General features: G+C 45.7%; 1 protein-coding gene across 1 annotated transcript in view; it reads left to right on the top strand.

Moving 5' to 3' along the window:
• Agbl1 (AGBL carboxypeptidase 1) overlaps nucleotides 1-16884 on the top strand; it is a 384335-nt gene that overhangs the window by 99935 nt on the left and 267516 nt on the right. The window contains exon 17 of the mRNA XM_070042743.1: nucleotides 3885-4038. Coding sequence (XP_069898844.1) covers nucleotides 3885-4038 — 154 coding nt within the window. The remainder of the gene's footprint in view (nucleotides 1-3884; nucleotides 4039-16884) is intronic.

The raw sequence follows: 16884 nt of genomic DNA on the forward strand, positions 1-16884 counted from the left end.
CCATAATTCCATTCAAATGGGACTATGGGGTCATGAGATCATGAGAGAAGGTGCTGAGTGAGCAAGAACTGTGGTTGCTCAAGACCTTTATGTGTGTGTGTGTGTGTGTGTGTGTGTGTGTGTGTGTGTGTGTGTGTGTGTGTACCATCTCTCTTCATGGGTAACCTAGTTATCTTTAATGTAGGCGTGTCCTGCCAATACCTGGCACTTGTTACTTGGTGGACTTCATTATGGTGAAGTCAGCCGAGTTCTCACGTGTCTTGAATCCAACAGAGACGTGCTCCTTACGCGTTCCTTCACTTAGTATGATGTACCAGACTCTGTGTCTAAGACAGGGTTAAGTATATCTCCCTCGTGTAGGTGTGGCAGGCAAAATAGCGACCTTCAGCCTCAGAACGTGGGGAGATGTTTCTTCACGTGGTGAGGGGAATTGGCATGTATGAGTAGGACTTTTGACACGGAGAAGATTGTTCTGGATTATTAGGTTAAACCCGGTGTGATTGCAAGAGTTGTTGGAAGAGAGAGGAGAGAGGCAGAGCCAGAGAAGGAGACAGGATGTGAGGAAGTCCAGGCGGGAGAGAGGTGACTTCTGGTTTTGAAGGTGGAGGAAAGGTTTATGAGCCAAGGGGTACGGTGACCCCCTAGGAGGGAAGAAAGCTCTGGAGTCTCTAGTGGCAACCTGGCCCTGCTAGAAGGGCTCAATTTTCACCCAGCAAAGCCTATTTAGGGGCATTTGATCTTTAGACCTGTAGATAAATCTGTGTTGTCTTAACCTAGTGAATTCGTATGAACTTATGGCATCAGGTGGAAATTAATGTACTGGACCAGTGAAACTAATCTAGTTAGTGTCTCAGAAGGGCAAGACAAAGTTGGGATACTCGTTATCACCTTGAAGAATGGTTTAAAGGCAAGTATTTTAGAATAGGGGCATGGTAAGGATTGGGTAGGGACCGTGGTATAATTAGTTTAAGATTGTAAGGAAAGGACTTTGAGCAGAGAGGCTAAAAGAATCTCCAATCGAAGCTCAATGGGTGCTTAAAATTTTTTTTAATGGCCTATGTCAATCAAATGAAGGAATATCATGGTATTCACATATGCTTAACAACATTTACCTACACACAGTATGCTTGCAACAAATGCACTGCGTCTGGATGACGCCTTCTTAACCCCTCTTTCTTCTGCCTCTGTCTCTTGGTGGGTTTCACGATACCATTTTCACCGGTCTCCCTGTGCCCTCCCTCACCCCCCTCTCTCTATGTGTATCTACAACGGACCTCTGTCTTAACACATTTTGCCAGCGCAGGCTCAGAACAAAGAAAATAAGGACCATTGGTTGATGTTTTAGGTTGAGCACTTTCCATGGGCTATTCCTAGACCCAATATTTATTTGTTCTCTCTGTTTTCCTGGCTAAGAGTTTTCTGGGCTTGTAAAGTTCTGTAGATGGGAATGAGGCAATAATAATTCATGTTACTTGACAGTGAGCCCTGTGGCAGTGAATGATTTTGCTTTGCAGTTGCAAGGGGAATATAGCACTGGACCAAATTGTCAGGTGTCCCCGAGGCTGGACAAGCCACAGGACCATCTGGTCCTGTCTCCCTTTCTTGGACTCTATTCCTGTCCCCTGAATCTCATACATCTCAGCAGATGTGAAAACGGGCTTTCATTCATTTCTATCCAAGTGGGGGTTTTGTGTTGTTGTTTTCTTTAAAGGGCTCAATTTAGATTGTTTTCTCTTCTTTCATGGGGTATTAGTTTATCATTGCTGCTGTAACAAAAGCATCACGAGTTTAGTGTTTTAAGCAATGTCTTGAGACTTACAGTTCTTTAGGTTAGACGTTGAACGCATGCTTTTCTGGTCGGAGGCCCTGGGCTCTGTTCTTTCTGGGCTCTGAGAAGTGTCGGAAGGAGTATATGTTCTCCCCACTTGCAGCTTCTAAAGCACTTCTTTTTTTTCTGAGAAACGTATCATCCTTCATCTTCAAGGCCAGCCACAGCAGAACGTCTTCGGTTCTTTGATTCTTGCAGCCAGAAGAGAATCTGTTTAAATCAGTTGGGATCTGACGGGGGCCTCAGTGGATACTGTGGTTACCACAGGCCATGCAACTACTTCCTCTGCCTTCAGAGGGCACTGCCTCCCTTTCTATCAGATATTTACAGGTATGTTTTATAAGTATTTGCCTGAAGATCCCTGTGTGTGTGTGTGTGTGTGTGTGTGTGTGTGTGTGTGTGTGTGTGTGTGTGTGTGTGTGTGTGTGTGTGTGTGTGTGTGTGTGTGTGTGTGTGTGTGTGTGTGTGTGTGTGTGTGTGTGTGTGTGTGTGTGTGTGCTGGTCCTGAGCCTTGAACTCAGGGACTGGGCACTATCCCTGAGCTTTAGTGCTCAAGGCTAGCACTCTACCACTTGACCCACTGATCTACTTCAGACTTTTTTGGTGCTTAGTTGGCGATAAGAGCCTCATGGACTTTCAAGCTGGGGCTGGTTTTGACTGCAGTCCTCAGTCTCAGCCCCCTGAGCAGCGAGGATTATAGGCATGAACCTGGTGCCTGGCTGGAGGGAGGATTTTTGTGCGACGTTGCTGCACTGGGCAGGACTATGCCCTCTTCCTTTGCTTATTGAAGTCGTCATGCCAGGGAGATAGAGGGCATCCCCAGCCTGTTTCTGACCGGTCTTGCAGTTCTGGTTGGTGAAAACACTTTGAGAAGACATAAAGATGGTTAACCAGGTGTCCTTGTTTGGGTGGCCATTCCATTCTTGTGCTATTTTGTTGTTGTTGTTGTTGGTCATGGGGCTTGAACTCTGGGCCTGGGTGCTGTCCTTGCACTCTTCAGCTCAAGGTGAGTGCTCTACTGCTTGAGCCACAGCACCACTTCTGGTTTTCTAGTGCTGTATTGGAGATGAGTCTCATGGAGTTTCCTGCCCGGGCTGGCTTTGAACCATGATCCTCAGATCTCAGCTTCCTGAGTAGCTAGGATGACAGGCGTGAGCCACCGAGCATATATATGAGTAGTATATCGGGAAAAAGTCAGATGTTACCCGTTAGCTGTCCTGTTAGGTTAGCCATCCTCTTGGGTTGATGGCTTTTCATTTCCCTTTAAGATACCCACAACTTGGCCGGGTGCCATGGCTCATACCCATCATCCTAGATACCTGAGATTGGAAGATCAAGGCACAAAGCCAGCCTGAGCAGGAAAGTCTGTGAGACTCTTATCTCCGATAAACTACTTGGCAAAAGCCTGAAGTGGCAAAGTGGTGCTGTGGTTCAAGTGGTAGAGCATTAGCCTTGAGCAAAAGTAGCTCAGGGACAGTGCCCAGGCCCTGAATTCAAGCTCCAGGACTGATGCGCGCACACACACACACACACACACACACACACACACACACACACACACACACACACACACACACACACACACACACACACACACACACACACACACACACACACACACACACTAAGATACAACTCTGCTGTAGTCCTTGGTCCTGTTGTACTGTGTGCTGCTCAGTCTTTTTCATCTCCTGCTCCTCAGTGCTGTGTCTCTAGCAGACCACGCCCTTCCTGTGTCACCGTGATGGAGGGAGTGATTTATCATCCCTCTCCTCTTGCTGATGGGAGCAACTTGTTCACATAGACACAGCAGGAACAATGCTGTGGGGTCAGCTTCTCCCAGCTCTCCAGAATATCTCCTCTGCTGTCCCTCAGCACTCAGTCTATATCAGGTTAACAATAACAACAAAGACAAGAAAAGCTTCTCCACTAGGAAGGATTTGATCCTGCAAAGTGCTGTGGCTCTTTGCTATGGCTGCCACTGTTGTTGTTTGCCGATAGCAATGTTGCATTACTGGAGTCATAGTAAGCATGCTTGTTTTCCTCTCTGCCCTAGACTCACCTTGACCTCTTGGAAAAAAGTGTGGATCCCCAGCGAGTGTACTTCCGGCAAGGTGTTCTCTGCCAGACCCTGGGCGGGAACCCCTGCCCTTTGGTGACCATCACGGCCATGCCTGAGAACAGCAGTCCTGACCAGCTGGAACAGTTTCGTGAGTAAAACAAGGAACATTTATGTATTTATGTATGTATTTATGTATGCACGTACTTATTTATTTATTGTCTGTTGTGGGGCTTGAACTCAGGGCCTGAGCACTGTCCCTGAGCTCTTCTCGCTTAAGGCTAGTGCTCTACCGCTTTGAGTCACACCATACCACTAACCATACTCTGGTGGTTCATTGGAGATAAAGAGCCTCACAGACTTTCCTGCCGGATCTGACCTGAACCAATGATCCTTAGATCTCAGCCTCCTGAGTTGCTAGGATTGCAGGCGGGAGCCACCAGCGCCTCCCCACCCCCACCTCTACAACAAGGAACTTCATAGAAGGTTCGGCTGAGGGTGTTCTTGACACTTGAAGGAGCCATGCCCCCTTTTAGGCCAGAAGTTTCTTGAAGAGTTGGGAGACTTGTCTGTCTTTAGAGAAATATACGTCTGACCTCAGGGTAAATGTTAATGCCTCTCTTGTTAAGGAGACAGGAAACAAATTGCAAACTGCCAGGGAGAGGAAATGGCTGTCGGGAAGAGGGAACGGTTAGGAGTGGCAGTCACTTCCTCTCCAAAAGCAGAGCCTCGACTCTGAATCACATTTTCCGGCCTTGAATCCAAGGACTTTTCTCATCATGGCTCGTGGTCTGTTACTTGATTCTCTTCCATCAGTCAAGGGTTTGGAAAGGAAGGAAATGGAATCTTGGAACCAGGCCTGAAGTACCCCCCCCCCCAATACCTAGATCTGGAGACCCACGGGTGTGAAGAAGGCTCTGGCCAAGAACTGTGGATCCAAACCAAAGCCCACAGGCACACATGTACGCAGATGCGCATGTAGACATATGGACACCCGCAGATACACACGAACCTGCACACATATGGGTGTGTGTAGATGCAGATACACCCACACACACCCAGAGGTACCGATGCGCAGTGACCTAATGACAGAGCTTTAGTGTGATCGGCTTGTCAAAAGCAAGTTTTGCAAGTGGCTTCGGACACAGGTAGACAAGAAAAAACAAAACCCACAAAACTCAATTAGGATGGGGAATATTTTGCCATAAAAGCCAGTTTGGGAGACGGGAAGAAAAGACTGAAGAGTAAAAGCCATCTAATTTATTCCCAGAAGATCTCAGCCTTATTGATGAAGTGCTAATGGCGGTCAGGTGACTCTTAGGCTGGATGGGAGAAGTAATTTCTCACACCCCATCAGCACCTGACAATGGATGCTCAACAACCTGGCTAATCAACAACTGATTACCCTATCTGAATTAATGAGGCCCTAAAATGCCTTAATGAATAATAAGGGATCACTCAAAAATTCTCTTTTATGTGTTTTATGCATTTAAGAGCCATTTCTCTTCCAACAAGTCACTGAGCCCTTCCACTCAGCAGACAAGCAGTGATTTGGAGTTGAGAGACAGCCATCTTTCCAGAGCCATCTTCCTGGTGTACTTATCTATTTAAGAACGTGGATGGACTCAAGTCTGTGTTTGGCGAGTTCTGTTTCTGAGCAGGAGGTGAGCAGAACTTGAATGCGTGATGGCAGGGTGGCCGTGACTGGCATCAGAGTTTGTTTTTAGTTTGAAGAAAAGATGAGAAACACAGAGGCAAGCCCCTAAATAACTTGGCACTACAAGAAGCAGTTCAGTATTTTTTTTTTAAAGAAGAGACAGGAAGGACCTAGTATACCCTTACTCACATCAAGAGAGGGTGGTGTCAGTTTGCTGTCTGTGTGATTAGTTTAATACATGGATGCGTTTAGTTGTCATAGTAGTCTTTTATTCCCTCTTTTTATATACTTTAATTGTAAAGATACTGTACAGAGGGGTTACAGTTACATGAGTCAGGTAATGAGCACATTTCCTGTCCAGCCTTGTTACAAGCTCCTTTGTTTATCCCCTACCATCCCTTCCTTCCCCCACCTCCCCAACTCTTCCCCGCCCACCCCCCAGCCAAATTGTAAAGTTGGTTTTCAACATAGTATCTTGCACATTCATTGTTACAATGGGTCAACCTGTATCATTATTTAAGCATTTTGTTGTTTCCTTTCCTCTCCCCAAATTCGAAAAATGTGTATACAAGATGCCGGGCACTGACATCAAATACAGTGAGAACAGGGGTTATACTGTGGGGGAAGAGCATACAAAAGAAACAACAAAAAACCCCCACATAGTACATTATAAATATGTTAGAAACAATAGCAAGAAAAGAAAAAGAAACACTTGTGTTCCTATCTTGGGGTTCATTTCACTTAACATCATTTTATCTGGTCATATGCACATAGCTCTTGGCCTTTTCTGCTTGTCCCAGACTTATACTGTTTATTACAGATAATGGAAACCATGGGACCTATGTTTCTCTGGGCCTGGATTACTTCACTTAATATATTTTTTTCCAAATTTTCCATTTCCTAACAAATGGGGCAGTGTCATTCTTTCTGATGGAGGCATAGAATTCCATTGTATATAAATATACCACATTTTCTTGATGCATTCATCTACTGAGGGGCATCTGGGTTGGTTCCATATCTTCTGTTCCCTCTTAAGCATGCTAACAGGTCAGCTGTTCTTCATCTCAGAGTGGAGTCTGGGCATGAGGGGGAGGTTTCCTAGGATAGCAAGATGAATTCTGTTTACTTGCTTTGTTGCTGCTCACAAGTGGTCACCATTGGAGCTGGGTCCTCAGGCAGCCAGGACCCTGGCCCGGGTGGAGGAATGGACTAGAGTGAGTGGTCTTCCTGGGCACTTGCAGACCGCCCCTCTTAGGAGAGTCCTGCACTTTGATCAGTGCTCTTTTATCACCATCTTGAAAAAAAATCTATTAAAACATGAATGGGACTGGAGGACACTGTGAAGCGAAAATAAGTCAGGCACAGGAGGACAGGTGCTGTGAAATCTCACTTATCTGTGGCAGTTAAAAAGTGGCTCTTTTAGATGAGTAATTAGAGTAGAGGCTACCGAGACCTGGGAAGGGGAGATGAAGAGAGGATGGCTGGCAGGAGGGATGAGCACTTGGATAGGAGTAAGTTCTAGTATTTATGGCATAGAAAGGTAACAATTAGTTGTATATTTCAGAATGGCTTGCAGAGAGGGTTCTGATGGCCCCTAACACGTTCAGAAATCGTGCCATTGCATATTGTCCACCTGGGTTAGAATCTCATACTCTACCCTCTAAGTAGGTACAGGTATGTGTCAGTTACATAGTTTGTAAATTGAAAAGTAAAGGGACTTGAGCAAAAACGACATCAGTCAATTGGTCAGAGATCCTGCATTTTCACTCTGCAGTGGGTTTTGGTACATCATGTAGCTAGTCCTGAGGTAATCAAACTGTTCACTAGTTTCCATAGTCTCTGGGCATGATGACCTTGTCAGTGTGTTGAGTCCAGGGTCTAGAATTTTCATACCATCTCAGCGGCAGGAAAATGGAGAATAAAATTGGCAGAGGGGACCAGAGTGGAGAAAGAGACTTTTAGTGTGGAAAGAAGGAGGCTTTTATTGGATCCAGTCATAGACTCCCCAAGAGAAATGTGGGGCTGGCTGTAAGTCGGACAGCCCACAGCTGAAGGCCCCGGGCCCTGCTCATGGTCAGTTGGGTCTTTCGTCCAGCCACCAACTCTTGTGTCTACCTTTAACTCGGCCAAGATGAGAGGAGCAGGTCTCCTGGTTGTGGAGCCTGGCCAACGAATCCCAGGGCGTTTGTTAGAGTTGAGGTGTCCCGAGCCCCTTTCCCCTCTCTTGCTCGTGTCTCACTGCTTTGTCTTCTCTAAAAGGCCACACAGAGGAAAACCAAACCAAACCAAAGCACGAAGGCTGGTGTCCTTCCATATTAGCAAGAAGAGTTTCAACTTCCTTTGTCCATTCACTGGGAAACCTGGTGTGGATTAGGTGGTTGGTTTTTCATTTGGGGGAGGAGCCCCCATTTAACACCTGGGGTGAGCTGGGCTCAGGGAGGGTCATTCTCCGTGTACAACAGATAGGCTGATGTTCAGCACTGATCTTCTGGCCTGTGACCCAGTACTTCCTCCGCCCTCTTCTCCCTCAAATGTCCTCTCCCGCCCTCTTGCTGCTGAGAAGGGACTTTTGTTATCTAACAGAAACGTTCTTCATGGTGGACCGTTTGAGGCCTTGTGGCAGGGAGGGGGAGAGAAAATTCTTTGGACTTTTGAAGGTCTTTCTTTTCCTCCCCTTTGGACTCCTGCAGAGGGCTGAGATTTTAGCCCCTGGGGTGTAGTGCTGGGGGCATAGTCTCAGCCTAATTGCACAATTAAAAAATCCACAGGGCAGTCTGCAATGTGAGCACATGGCCACTGCTGTGTTTATATAATAACAATAATTAATAATAATAATAAAGAATCTAGCACAATATAAAGACTATTTACCTTCCAATGTGCAATTAACCCTGCCTGTAATTCAGAAATGAAACCACTTAACTTCCTTAGAACCACAGAATGCGGTGTACTGATTTAGGAAAAGCAAATGAACTAGCAGTTCAAGAGTCTGTGTTCCAGGCTTCCCTCCCCACCTCGGCCCCCCCAGGTCCAATCCTCTCTCTGGCTTTTCTCCTCCTGGGGTCTGGCTCAGCTTTGGTCCAGTGTGGATTGCTTAGCTGTGATCCAATCTATGTTTATGTCCATCAACTAAGCTGTGAAAGTCTACCTTGCAGTTAGTGCTGGACCCGGTGATGGCTGTTTACTTGCACCAACAAACCACGCAGAGTCATTCTGCTCCAGGATTTCTGATTCAGTGAAGTGGAATCTCTTGGGGGAGCAACACAGCCTCAGAGCTTCTGCTCCAAGCCCTAGGGAGTGGCTTGGGAGCGGGCCAGCCCTTTCCACTCCCCGTTGCTGCCTACAGGAGTGGGAACCCATTTTAGTTTGGAGAGTCGGGGCTCGGGGAATGGAGGCGTCATTTGTCTCAGGAATTTTCTGCTGGAAAATTGGTTGCCTAGCTAGAAAGCCTCTTTAGTAGCATTATCTTGAGACTACCCTTAAGAGCAATTTGAGTTGGGGAACTAATTTGTGGGTTTTTTTTTTTTTTAAGGAAAATGTCATTCTCTTATTAGAAACTCCCATTCTCCAAGTGAATAGTCACTCTGGGCCCTCTGACTGGAGAGAAGTCAAGATCCAACAAAGGTGGATGTGGCTGAGGGGGTGGAACTACTATTTTTGCAACCTGAGACACCTCCGCCCTGCATTTATTACCGCTGAAAGAGCAGAGCATAACCTTTCTGTGTCTCCAGAGGTGAGATGATCTCACTGTACTGCCTCAGTCTCCCGTGGCTCACTGCTCTTTCCAGGGGGAGGGGGGGTGGGGAGGGGAGGTGGGGAGGGAAGGTGGGGAGGGGAGGTGGGGAGCTGGGACTACATTTGCAGTTGTTAAAGAATACCTTTCTATCTCTTTTTTTTCTTTTCCTTAAAAAATATTCTTAACAAAAGTAATGTTCTGTTCAGCCTGCCATTATGCTAAAAGCTTTTCCTTGGAAGACAATAGCTGTTCTCAGAAAAAAAAAAAAGGATTTACAGGGGGTCCCCAGGGTGTAATGAGCCACCACAAGGCACCTGCCTGGGGTTGAAGTTGTCACTCGTAAGTGGTTTTAAATTAGAATGGAGTGGAAGAATACGCAGCTCCAGAGCTCCCCTTTTGGCTTCACTGCAAATCATGTTCCATCCTCTCTGCGTCTCTATCTCTGCTGGGGACCCCTGATCAGGTACCAAGGAGAGAGCTGTCTGCTGGGGAGAGTTAGAAGTAACATCGGTGGCGCAGGGAAAACAGAAACTCCAGCACAACGCAAACCTCCTGGCTCCTGGCAAGTTCTGGAGGTTATTCTATCCGATTTGTATTTTATGCTTTAGAAGAACTGGAGATTGAACTCCAGGTCACATAGCTGCCCCATCCTCCCATCCTTCTGTAGTTAGCTCAATTTGCAGATAGGGTCTCCTGCTTTTCCCAGAGCCCGTCTTGGACCCTGATCTTCCATCTCCTGCCTCCTGATTAGCTGGGATTACAGGCAGGCACCAACCTGCCCCTCTCCATGCAGATACATGTGTGGGGGCCATGCAATGGGATGAGACCACTGAACTTTAGAACTTGAAAATCGTTAAAGACTCAAGAGGAGATTTTCACAGTCGCTCATGTGTTACAGAGCTCAGGCACAAGAATCAACCTACTTGGATAAAACCCAGCGAGTGGGTGAGAGAGTCCTCAAGCCTCCCTCTGGCTTCCAGGTTAAAATAATCTTCATTTTCCCCCCTATAAAACAATGCTTCTGACAAATATTGGTATTCACAAAAAACTGTAAGAGTACAGTGTCTCTTCTGCTTTAATAAAAGGAGTTACAATTCGAGGAACTCACCCCTACCCTCTTTTTGCCTTGGGATTTTTATCTCTTCAAAGAGGAGCAACCACAAGAGTGAGATTTTCACCTCTTTGGGTCAAGCAGTCATGATGGACACATGCAACGCATATGTTCCATAATAAATGTTCCATAATCCTTGTCACTGAGGCACGTGTAATCTACAGGTTTTGTATCTATAGGCAGGTGGATAGTCTTCTTTCTGCCTCCTTTATTGTTGTCATTGTTTTGTGTGTGTGTGGTTATTGTTGTTGTTTGGTCTAGAAACTCCCATGAAGGAAGGGCTAAGGCTCATTCCTCTTTCCAAAACTGGTTGGAGTGGGTGGGGAAGATCATAAAACCTAACAGTTTAATAGCTTTGTTTTTATCCTATCATTTAAGTCTTACCATGTTTTACACAATATAATTTTTTTCTCTTTCCATATAGTTGCCTTGTGGATTAAAGAACGGAATAATTATGCCCATATGGTGGATGATAAATTAGAGATTCGGTACAAATACCATTTGGTTCGCATCTTGAATTCAGATGTCTACATTCAGAGAAATGATGGGAAGTGTCTTGTTTAAGGTGGGAAAGTAAATTAGTGGTATGTAGGAGCTAGGAGCCCTGGGCATGACCCTGTGAAGGTATAGGGTGGTAGGTTGATCTGGGGGCAGAAGATGAGGTAGGAAAGATAAACTGGGTTACATGGAAAATTGCCATCTTTGTGTGTTTGTTAGAAAGCTGCTTTGACAGCAATGATGTGCTAATAGGATGCTATTTCAGGCAGGGGTAAGGCAAGGCAATGTTTGTCTTAGAGGAAGATGGAGGAAGTCTGGACTGAGCTAAGTGGTGACGATATGGACGGAGCCCAGCTCTTTAACATTTGACCCAAGTTTCAAATTCACTGCAGGCTCAAGTCTTAGGTCCATCACTTATTAGCATTATAACCTTGGAAAAGGTGCTTGACCGCTCTGTGCCTTCTTTTCTGCTTTTATAAATGTGGTAATAATATTACCTCCTTTCATCTGTAGATGACGAAGAGCTTAAATGGCTGTCTGGCACAATGAGTATCAAGAAATATTAGCAGCTGTGCACTAATGGCTCACGCCCATTATCCTAGCTACTCGGGAGGCTGAGATTTGAGGATCATGACTTAAAGACAGCCCAGGCAGGAAAGTCCGTGAGACTCTTATCTCCAACCAATCACCAAAAGGCTACAAGTGAAGCTGTGGCTCAAGTGGTAGAGTGCTAACCTTGAGCAAAAACAGCTCAGGGACAGTGCCCAGACCCCAAGTTCAAGGCCCAGGACTGACACAAAAGGAAGGAAAAAGGAAGTAAGGAAGGCAGGCTGGGCACTTGTGGCTCACACCTGTAATCCTAGCTACTCAGGAGGCTGAGAACTGAGAATCATGGTTTGAAGCCAACTGGGCAGGAAAGTCTATGAGACTCTTATCTCCAACTAACCACCAGAAAACTGGAAGTTGCACAAGCTCAGGGACAATGCTTAGGCCCTGAGTTCAAGCCCTACAACCAACAAAAAAAGAAAAGAAAGGAAGGAAGGAAGGAAGGAAGGAAGGAAGGAAGGAAGGAAGGAAAGTAGGAAGGAAGGAAGGCAGGCAGGCAGGCAGGCAGGCAGGCAGGCAGAAATTGTTGGTGATCTCTCTGTGTGGTAGGGTCCCAAAAGAAAATAGGTCTGGGGAGGTGGAAGTGAAGGTTTTAAATTTAGGAGATGTGACAAAAAGGTGAAAGATCTTAGTGAATTATTAAGAGTAGAGAGTATGTGTTTCTACTTTGGATGATGTGTGCATAGTTCAGTGCCACCAAAGGAATGTAGAAAGAGAGCAAAAGTGGGTTGTGGGAGAATAATGAGTACAATTTTGGAAATAATCCATTTTCAGAGACCTGAAAATTACACAAGAACCCAGTGTATGCATAATTACAAAGCCAATATGATGTGAGATCTATTTCAGTGGGAAATAAAACAATTTCTGTATCACCTGAATAATTTACTCAATTAGCAAAGAGACCAAAGTTGTCTATACATGCTTATTGTACTAGAAATATGTACTGTATTTTATCAGAATCAATCCCAGAACATTCTATTCTATAAATGTATTCACCAGCTATAATTTATTTACATATTTTAAGGTAATGAGCTGTTTACAACGTATTTATGTATGACTAATTGTTCCACATACCCTTTGAGGTAAGGGGGAAAAGAATTACATTAATTATCTCCACTTTTAGGTGATTAAATTGAGGCCTCAAGAAAGTGAAATACTAAGAGCAGGAGCTTGTATTTATACCACAAATCTCAAACTCCGGGAGAGTGACCCCTTTAACTCTCCCCGCGCCTTCAGCTGTGCAAAATGAGAAAAAAAACATACCCTCTACCATCAAGATACAGTTCCCTGTATGGAAGAGTAATGCTTTCTACCACCAGCAATATTTTCAGTTATATATATATGTATATATTCAATAGATCCAATACATTCTCCAGTGTGTTGAGAAACAACATAGTGTTCACACAGGCATTAGAAACCCTCCATACTTTTAGGAAGGTCTACATTTGACTACATTTACAAGATCTGCACACTGATCTCCATCATATCCCCTGCTGGACATCTCTCCACCATACCCACCAGCCTCGTCATCAGCTGAGCCTCTAGATTGGCTTTCCACCCTGCGTTCAGTGCTTTTCCTCTGCAGTTTTGCATGGTTGAGTTCTTCCTGCTGTAAACTCTCTTAGCTTAGGTCAAAAGGAGGCCTGGGTGGGTCACCATCTCTGGTGTTTCCTCTTTGTGGAGACTCACGTAGCTGCCTCATAGCTCCTATGACTGAGCTCAAGAGAGCCCAACCTTATAGGCTATTGTCTTCACCCTTGTGGTTCTCGGAACTAACACAGTCCAGGCACAAAATGGGTGTGTGTACAGCAAATACTCACTACACAGGTATATAAAAATCCCTGTCCCTGTTCTTGCTTTCGCACACAGAGAGCCTTCAGCCTCCCTAACGGCCTGGATCCTGGAGCCTACAGGGCTTGTCCTGGTACAAGGATTTTCCTGAAGAGAGCGTATCCACTGATCTTAGTTAGCACCTGTTTGGAGGCTGGGCCTACCGAGAAAGGCTGAGCAAAGGGTGGATTATGAGTTGATGGGAGAATGGGGTTGTGGGGTTGGCCTGGAGCCTGGGGTGTGGTCTGCTCAACCCATCTCTATTTGCTCCTGTGTCACCTGCCATTCTGGAGTGACCGTAGTCTCTCACTTGGATTGTTAGAACCACGTATGGATCATGAACTCAAACGTATGCAGTAAGTACTGTTAAAAGTTCCGTGGGAAATCTGAGATAAAGATTCGCCCTCCCCTTCTGTGAACGGAGATGGAGAAACCTCTGGGTTCTCATCTTTAAGCAAGGGTCTGCTTTTCAGAATGGCCTGCCCTGGGCGGATCCCGGGCTTCCTCCTGCCTTCCAGTGCTCTTGCCTTCTTCAAAGCAGCAGCTCACGGTTTCTGAGATTTCACTGAAATGCTCAGGGGAGAAACATGCTTTGATGCTTGTCATCCAAGGCTGTGTGGATTTCACCGTATTGGGGCATCTATAGATTTATTCTTTCAGGCCAATTCGGTGATGCATTAAGAGTAACATTTTAGGGGAAAAATACTTTAGTGTATTTTGTTTTCATTTGAAGGCTGGCGGGGATGGTGGAATCTGTTACTCTTGACAAAATGGAAGACCAAAAGAAAAAAAAATGAAAAGGGAGAATACCTAGTCTCTTTGATCTTCCCGCCTCTCTTGCTTCTTCTCCCCATCGGAAAGGACAATCAAAGTGTGGTTTTTAAGTTTACTGTGGTGGATAATACAAATTTGAAAGTTGGCTTATAATTTGAAGCAGGTACCTGGCTCTTCTATATTTAGAAATGTCATTATCCTGCTTGAAAGAATACTTTTCTCTTATGATTCTTAGAATTATTTTTTTTCCTTTAGCAGACAGAAAGAATTTTAGTGAAGGTATACTGAATTTCTGAACTAAGGTGAAAATCAAAGACCAGATTGTCCTCCTGGGTTTTCTATTTTATTAGTGGAAGAGAAGTTTTTCCTCTCCCTCTCAATCTCCCTCTCTCTCTCTTTCTCTCTCTTTCTCTCTCTCTCTCTGTCTCAGTTATCTATCTGTCTGTCTATCCATCGATCTAGCATCTGTCTATCCATCCATTCAATCTGTCTAGCTGTCTGTCTATCTATCTATCTATCTATCTATCTATCTATCTATCTATCTATCTATCTATCTATCTATCTATCTAGTGTTGGTTCTAGGGCTTGAATTCAGTGTTTCACATGATTGCTCAGCTTTTTTTCCTCGTGGCTGGTGCTCTCTGCCAGTTGAACCCACACTTCTAGTTCTGTCTTTTTGTTGCTTAATTGGAGATAAGAATCTCTGCCTGGGTTGGCTTTGAACTGTGATATTCAGATCTCAGCCTCCTGAATAGAGAGGATCGCAGGCGTGAGCTGCTAGCACCCGACTCTTATTTTGTTTCTCTGATTTCTCCCGAAGCACTTCCTCTGTCCGATTTTGGTCACCCATACCCCAGAGTTATGCACGCATGTTCAGGGGCTCCCGAGACCTTTCCAGTCCACTCTGCAGGAGGTGGATGATGAGAGACTAAGGAAATGGAAATTCCTCCCACCTCACAGTGACACACAGAGCCTCCCACTGCTCACCTGACTCAGAGAGCGCTATTGTAGCACTCTGCCACCTTTCTCTTCCTAAGCACAGGGAATGGATGGCATGGAGGAATCCAGAACCGGGATACGACTTTCCAGTTTGATGGAGATGGTTTCCCATGGCCATTCTTTGGAAGGAAGTTGTAGAAGGGACCCCCTCCCCACCCCTTACCCCCAATCCCCGGAGGTCACAGCTGGAAACTCCCTCCACTGAGTCTCCCTTCAAGAGATTCTAGAACACAGGTCATGAGCGAAGCCATTAGGCAAATTAACCGCCCGAAGTAGAATCTGTAACCACCTGGCTAATGATTGAGAGTGTTCACCTTCGCCCCTCAGGCTGGTTGGCACCAGGGCTCCCCTTTTCCTGGACCAGGGAGCTCACCAGCCTCAGCCCAGCAAGCAGTCAGTGCTGCTTCTGGTGTCACCCCCGTAACTCCCCCACAGCTGGATCTCCGTGGCTCATTGAGCGAGCGGTGAGTCCAGGTAGCAGCTGCGAATTTCTGACACCCCAGAATTTTACAGAGCAAGGCCATCTCCACGGGGAGTGAAGCAAATCCCATTTAGAACAGGCTACCCCACGAAACTGGCAGGGAAAGCCCTCATTAGAAAGGCCGGCAGGGCTCTCCAGACCCCGGGATGCCTGGACAGAGATGTCTCTGTTGCCCTCCAGGGATCATCAGGCTGGAACTCTGAGCATAACACATTCTGTTTGGTGTTCAACATAAATAACTCCCATCATGAGCCTCGTGACAAGAGAAGGAGGGCCTGCGTGTCAGAAGATAACGGATTTACACATCCTTGCGGAGGCTGAGTGATTCTGGAAACTTTTCCACGGCCAGGGCAGTTGAAATGCTTTAGCTTCTGGAGATGGGAGGTGGGAATTCAGAAAGCATGTCAGTGACTGACCCTTAATTTGAAGTTTGGGGGCCTTCTGGGCTGGGAAATGGATGGGACTCACACAAGCGTTGGAACCATCTTGTTTTTCTCTCTCTCATTTCTTTGAGGTGTGTTTCTCTGCTATTAAAGTGAACAATTAGGGCTGGGAAGGTGGCTCAGTGGTAGAGCGCTTGCCTTGCATGCATGAGGCCCTGGGTTCGATTCCCCGGCACCACATAAGCAAAAAGGAAAAAAAGCTGGAAGTGGCGCTGTGGCTCAAGTGGTAAGAGTGCTAGCCTTGAGCTGAAGAGCTGAGGGACAGCACCCAGGCCCAGAGTTCAGGCCCAAGACCGGACCCCCCCCCCAAAAAAAGCGAACAATTATAAAGGAATATGTACTTTGTTTGGGAATATAATGTCGCCTTGCCAATTAAAATTCTGGACGCTGTGTGTATGGGGGGGAATACCCCCAAACAAAGCCAATCTCTACATAGTTGAACACTGCAATTTCTCAGGCAAAGCACCATTTATTCCTTGTGATTGAAGAGAGATGTCACGCATAGCTTGGCTTTTTTCTAGGCTCTTGTGGAAAGCAAGGGTCCTTATCTTAATTTCTCTTCAATCAATACTGGTTCACAAGGAAGAGAAAAGCAGAATAGAAACTCTTCCTTTGAAGGAAGCTGTGATGTAATGATTCTAGGGTGGGGGGTGGGGACCACTTACATAGTTTAATTAGGCACTCTGATTAAATCAATATGTGTCCAACAGTTCAGGCTGGCAATCAACTTAATCTCATTAAATGTTGTTCTGGCCCCAATAATTGATTAATAATACATGATCGTTTATGAATTATTGACTTGAAGTTATTATAACTGTGCCTGCCTTGTTGATAGCTCCACTAGCCCCATGTTAATTATGAGATC

The sequence above is a fragment of the Dipodomys merriami genome, unplaced genomic scaffold, assembly GCF_024711535.1.
Source record: "Dipodomys merriami isolate MVZ:Mamm:240054 unplaced genomic scaffold, mDipMer1.0.p SCAF_33, whole genome shotgun sequence".
NCBI lineage: Eukaryota > Metazoa > Chordata > Mammalia > Rodentia > Heteromyidae > Dipodomys > Dipodomys merriami.